General features: G+C 38.9%; 1 protein-coding gene across 1 annotated transcript; it reads right to left on the bottom strand.

Annotated features, from left to right (window-relative positions):
• Positions 1 to 1593: 1593 nt before the first annotated feature.
• On the bottom strand, positions 1594 to 3592 carry LOC149193828 (uncharacterized). Its single transcript, XM_089406986.1, has one exon. The coding sequence runs from the start codon at positions 3070 to 3072 to the stop codon at positions 2065 to 2067; it is 1008 nt and encodes a 335-aa protein (XP_089263112.1). The 5' UTR covers positions 3073 to 3592; the 3' UTR covers positions 1594 to 2064.
• Positions 3593 to 6363: the final 2771 nt, after the last annotated feature.

Raw genomic sequence — 6363 nt, forward strand, 5'->3', positions numbered from 1 at the left:
TTATTGATTTGGGCTAAGAACCCGAGAGTTATTATCCATGGACTGAAATGACCGAGCTTTATGAAATACGCTCTCTTCCTCTCTGCATGAGGAATGCCTGAGCTTTGTGTTGACAGTTTGCACATTTTCCAAACTTTATTTCCTCTGTTTACCTTGAGAGATTATTTATAGAAGAGTTTCCTAATCTGGGGAATAGGATAAAGAGATCAGACCAAACTTAATCTTGAATACCTGACCTTGATAGATAAATAGCCCGAGAAAATACGCTAAAAGGTTCTTTCAAAACGAACTCCAAAGTACTGCCCTGAATCAAAACCCTCTTTACTGCACTGCAGATTACAGAGATATACTCCCTAAAAAGCGCAATAACCCTCCCTCTTTACTGTACTGCAGATTACAGAGATATACTCCCTCAGAAGTATAAGAACCCTCCCTCTTTACTGTAGTGAAGATTAAAGAGACATATTTCTTTAAAAAACACAAAAAATTGGGTTTGCAAAAACCCTTTGACAAAATACTCCTCGAAATGAATTTAAAAACTGTTACCATTTGGAATGGATGTTAAATAAGAAATGTGTTTTGTGAAAGTTGCTTGTAAAAAGCAGGGGTAACCTTGCAAACGTTAGAAGTAATAAGATGATTAGTTCTCAAAGGACAAAGACAATTTATGATTAGTTCTCAAAGAACAAAGACAGTTTTTCATTACAATATCTTTAATCTCCCCGCTCATATTGCTCATATTGGACACAAATCATCAGTGAAACCAAGGAAACTTACTATTAAAAAATTTGTGTCGTACTAAAACCTGTAGACAGAGAAAATGCTTCAACTTCGTGATTAACGGAAAGAATGCAGCTTCGATGGCAAACATTTTCATATACTTGCCCATTCATGTCAGGACATAAATTATGTGCTGAAGGAAGCACTTTCTTCTGTAAAACGAAATAACATGTAACATTTTTTTCTAGAGGAAAAGTCTCTATTAAGTCTCTGTTATTGAAGCTAGTGTTGTAGTAGCATTTCTTTTACCTTGGCATAAATAAAGCTGCATTACATTGTAAAAACAAAGCCTCATCACATGTATAACATATATATATGGGTGAAGGTACAGACTTCCACTCCCACTATATGTTTTTAGAGTTTGGACTTTTAGAAAAACAAGCTTTTAATTAAACAAAAGCAGAGTTTGAAATCTTACTTCAAGACAATTTCAATTAAATCTCTGAAAGGACTTTCAGCATCTTATTTCAAGACACTTTCAATTTTATCTGAAAGCAGTTTCAGCTCATTTCTGAAAACAGTTACAACTTATGCATTATATTGTAAAAACAAAGCCTAAAGCCTCACCTATGCATTATATTGTAAAAACAAAGCCTCACCACATGTATAACATATATATTGGTGGAGGTACATATTTCCATTCCTTTTGGAGTTTGGACTATTCTATGTACAAGAAAAGCAAGCTTTTAATTAAATAAAAGCAGTTTAAAATCTTACTTGAAGACACTTTCAAAAGCACTTTAAAATCTTACTTCAAGACACTTTCAATTTATCTCTGTAAGCAGTTTCAGCATCTTACGCCAGGATAGTTCATCTCTGAAAGCAGTTTCAGCTCATCTCTGAAACCCATTATCCAATGATCATTAAAGTAAAACTCATACAGTTATCTAGTTTCCTTGAACCACTTGGGCCTAACACCAATGTTGAAGTTAACCCAATTGAACTTCATGTGCAAGAGGAAAAAAACAAAACAATAGAACTTCAACAAAAGAACTAGTTTAATTACAAAGGAAATAGTCATTCATCTCTTTCTGTCATTATCCGAATACCTTGCACACTTATTTCAACTCATGGGATATCCAACGCCACATTTCTCAAGGATTCGATTGCCACCAAACGCTACATTTCCCTATCTTGCAACATGAAGCTGCCAATAACAGGGATGCCAAGGTGAACCAGACGAAGCTGATGAAAAACCCTCTCTTCATTGCAGGGAATACCCAGCGACATGATAAGATTCAGAGAGCTGACAGTTCGCACCACTGGGGACCAAGGAAAAGATAATTACAGGGAAGCAGAACTGCGTTTGGAAGACGAGAAGAAGTCACTATTCACAGCAGGACTTGTTAGGGAAGAAACGTTGCTCATTGCAGAGATGGAGAGTGGAATTGAATAAGCAGATAAAGGGGTCCTCATGGGAGTTAAAGGGGGAGTGTCCTGCCCACAGGGGGATGTGCCTAATGTAGTAGGTAATGAGGGCATTTTATCTGTATCATAAATGGGATTCGAAGTAACAGCATAGACGCTTTGCCGCTTACCATATTGCCTCAGAGATTCATTTCTTGCAGAGGCCGAGAGTGTATGATTACTTCGCCATTGGGAAGAGCGGGGAGACGAGAGGGAAGCGAATCGACAAGGTGCCGAAAGAGGGGAACTGCCGCATAAAAACGGTTGGGAAAGCAAGTCTGACAAGTTCATTGGTTGAGGAGACGGGGAAGCCGGCTTCCAATAGCAACCGGATTCTTGCATCCTCTGTTGCTGCGGCAGCAATCCAATCGAATACAGGTCCCGCCATTGCTTCTGCAGTTGATAACAACGTTCCCGCGTATTGTTCTTAAAAGGCAACTTAGAGCGAACAGGGCATTGAGATTTTGCCATTCGTTGCTCTGAAAGAGAGGACGCAATCTTAACTTCACACACAGATTCTTCGTCCTCCATATCCTCTTTAGTCTCTTCTTTGATAGTGAACAGCAACCTCCGCCCTCCCAGCACCCCCTGCATATAGAGGCTATCATTGCTACTAGTAACGCTGGGACTAATTGGGAACAGAGTTGCTGAAATCTCTGGGTCTGATGCCTCCCGTATCGAGTGAGAACCCAATGAACCCACCAGTCCTTCACGAGTGAAGTTGAAGCTTCCCTCCATGGATTTAGGGACGACATTAGTGATCCTCCTATTCCAAGGACTCCGGCACTTCCAGTAACATAAGTAGCAGACTTCAGCCAGCAGCACCAGCACGAATGCCCCCAATACAATAATGAGGCCTATCGCTAATCCTCCTATCACTGCCATGGTTGAATTCTTCGAAAGCTACTCAACTAGTTATCACTTCTTATATAAAACGCTGAATAAAACCATCGTATAACTTAAAAAAAGCCCGAGTATTTTGGCGCCACCGTCTCTCTGGTCCAAAGCGCGCCATTTCAATTCTTGCATACTAAAAAGCACAAGAATCCAGGTCCATTGTGAACCGGCTACAAATGCCTGATTCGTTAAATACTAGTAAAGTTAACAAACGCCATAGTTACAATACCAGCTCTGCTCTTTATTAAGCTGCTCTGGTGGCAGTGCTCTGTATGCAGAGTCTAACAGACAACTCCCAAAACACAAAAATCCATACAAAAAAGTTCAGGTGTTCAGTGCATCCCTGTAGAGCAAAGCCAGAGTAGCCTACTCGGGCCGCGGGCGAGAAAAACACATTTGCTTTGAGAGAATTAAAAATTGTTCGTGCCACGAACCCCGCGCATGCCATTTCCTGTGGTCTCAGTAAATGTCGGGGCGTTTTCAACGCGTGTGACGCTTTGTCGTCGCCTGTCCGCCTCTGCAATTGAATAAGCAGATAAGGGGTCCTCATAAATTGAAACAGAGATGGGACGGAGAAACAGAGAGGTCGGCCCCCGGGGCAGGGGTTAAATTTGACGTCTGTATGTTCGTATTTCGCTTTTTTATCTGTAAAATACGTTTTAGTTCTAAATCTCCACGTCATGGGTAATTTGCTATTAATTTTTAAAAACCTTATATTGACAGGGATGTTTAAAAAGTTTAAAAATTAAAAGTAAAAAAAATAAAAAATTATATATATATATATTTAACCTTACGTCATATATTTTTTATATTTGTAAGTTACAATGTGGCGACTGGATTGTTGAATAATTGTTTGTGACTGGATCATGTCAAATGAGACTCGGCACAGTACGAATCTCTCTCCTCATCTCACGAGTTGCTACAGGGATTTTGACGATGTGGCGATTTGGTTGTGAAATAATTATAATATTAATAATGACAGCGACTGGATTGTTGAATAATAATTACTATAATTCAGAACTTTTTGGAACGACTATGGCATTTTTAGTATGGTGTGAATCTGTAACCTTATAATCTCCGGCTGGGGCAACTTGCAAGTTTAGTGTTTAGTGACAAAGGACAGTGATCGGATGGCTATCAGATCTGCGGATTTTGCATTCAATTCGCATTCGGGTTTAGCACTTGAGCATTTAAAGAGAAACTTACCAGTTACCAACTTACCACCCCTAAACTTTAATGTGTACAAGATTCCATTAATGAGTCCTGTCGCGGCCCGCGGGGAAATAATCCATCGCTTAAATCTTTATCGTCAATTTACCACCGATCACTTGTGATGTGCTGTAACGTCTTACCTCAATATTCCATATGAAGAGAGCAAAAATAGTGATGACTATGACAGCAAATGATAGTAGACGCGCCATGGGAAAAGAAACAAAAGCACCTGCAACAGCTACTTAGTCACTCCACTGAGTTGATATGAGGTTATGAGGAGGAGCATTATATAGCATATGGTGTAAGTCGCAGAGGACTTCCTGCTAACCTAGCGTAGTGCTGTTTGGTTGGTCGACTCATCGAAAATTTAAACAGAAAACTTCGGGTAACGTAAAATCGTATGAGAGTGTACCGCGTGTCCAAGATATGGAAAGTAACAAGGCGATCCTTGACACGGAAGCGTGCTCAGTTGGATTTTCATTAAAAAATACAATTCTGGGAATGTATGCCCGAGTCGTCAACTATACTTTTGTGCCAGAGACGCTACACACAGTTAAAACCAACATCAACCCCAACAGAGTTCTCGTCGTGTGTCTGGTGCGATTTCTGTTGAGTTTTCAGCGTCTGTCATCAGTTTATATACATCGCCGTGGCGGAAGAGCAGTGCCCAACTTAAATTTTGCGTTGCCAGGTTTTTGAAATCCCTCCCTCTCTGTGTACAAATAACAATTACACTGTTATAGCTGGTAATTTCTTGAAGTGATTCATGGATGATATAATTGTGTGGTGCCACATTTTATTTTTTTGGATGTGCTTTGCTTTAATTCCAATAGACGAGCGTCGCTCTTTCAGTGTCTTCGTCTGTCTCATATTTTTGAGGCACTAAAGGAATTTGTTATCCTCTGCAATTACTCCCTTGGAGGCTGTCAGGACAATTCCAAAACTTGGAAATTCAAGAGAATTTATTCTTAGCTCAAACAAAAATTATAACTAGAAAGCAAAATAAAAATAAATTTGGCTTATTACTTCGTTGTGTATGCGTTGTCCAGGGGAGTAAACAAGTGCGCTGGTGGCACAAAGGGAAACTAGATGACAACCACCATGGCGACATAATATTGAGTAAACAAATTAGGAATTCAAATGTGAATTAGTGGAAGACATAAACTGAGAAGAAAAAATTACAAACTAAGCACAATATCATAAAACCGCAAGGGATAGTCACCCTATCGATAAAACATCCAAAAATTGATATAGGGTATAAAACTTACATTGGATAGAACCTAGTTGAGAACTTAATCGGTTTCTGACCTCCACGGGTGCGGCCTCTAAACAAAATATTGACAAAAACCTAAACTCCTACTACAGAAAATAGAGGAATAACCCAAACTATAATATAATAGAGAGATGGAAAATTTAAAATTATTACCAGTGTGACAAGGCACACAGGTAAGGTGCCACGGTAAGGTGGAAAGATAGAAGCCTGCGACTTTCCATAAGCATCTAGAAACCTAATGCATTCGGATGCCTTCAGCGGAAAATTTATGAGCCACTCGACATGAATGGTAGTGAGAAAGTAGTCGATAAATATACCATAAGTGGATTTGTGAAAAGGTAGGGTTTGGAAGGTAAATATTGACTATCAATTCCCATAGCTCATTTCCAGCGTTGATGGAATAGATAGTGCGCACATGTGTTCACATGGACCCAAGTTGGATGAGTGTCTTTGTGAAGGTTAGCTTATCTGGTGCTGTTGTCCGTCTGCTTTTAGTGTAATATTAGTCCCTAATTTTTTTTAGTTTCTTTCTGGTTGGCCATGAATGAAATCTTCTGTTTCAAAATTCCAAAATTGTAAATAGGACAATGACAAAATGCTGAATCAATTAATATGTTGTTGAATTCTGAATGTATTTAGAATAGAAGTGGTATTTAAATTGTTAAACTTTTTGTGAAATTTGATGAGTTAGATTTCTCACTGTAATAAATTGTATATGTAAAAGTTCGTCATATCAATTCATGTAAAAGTTTGTTATATCATTTTTTATGAATTGGATAAATGTCCTTGTAACA

This window comes from Pinus tabuliformis, chromosome 2_2 (assembly GCF_031772625.1).
Source record: "Pinus tabuliformis cultivar Carrire ecotype Pingquan chromosome 2_2, CPIR1, whole genome shotgun sequence".
NCBI classification, from domain to species: domain Eukaryota; kingdom Viridiplantae; phylum Streptophyta; class Pinopsida; order Pinales; family Pinaceae; genus Pinus; species Pinus tabuliformis.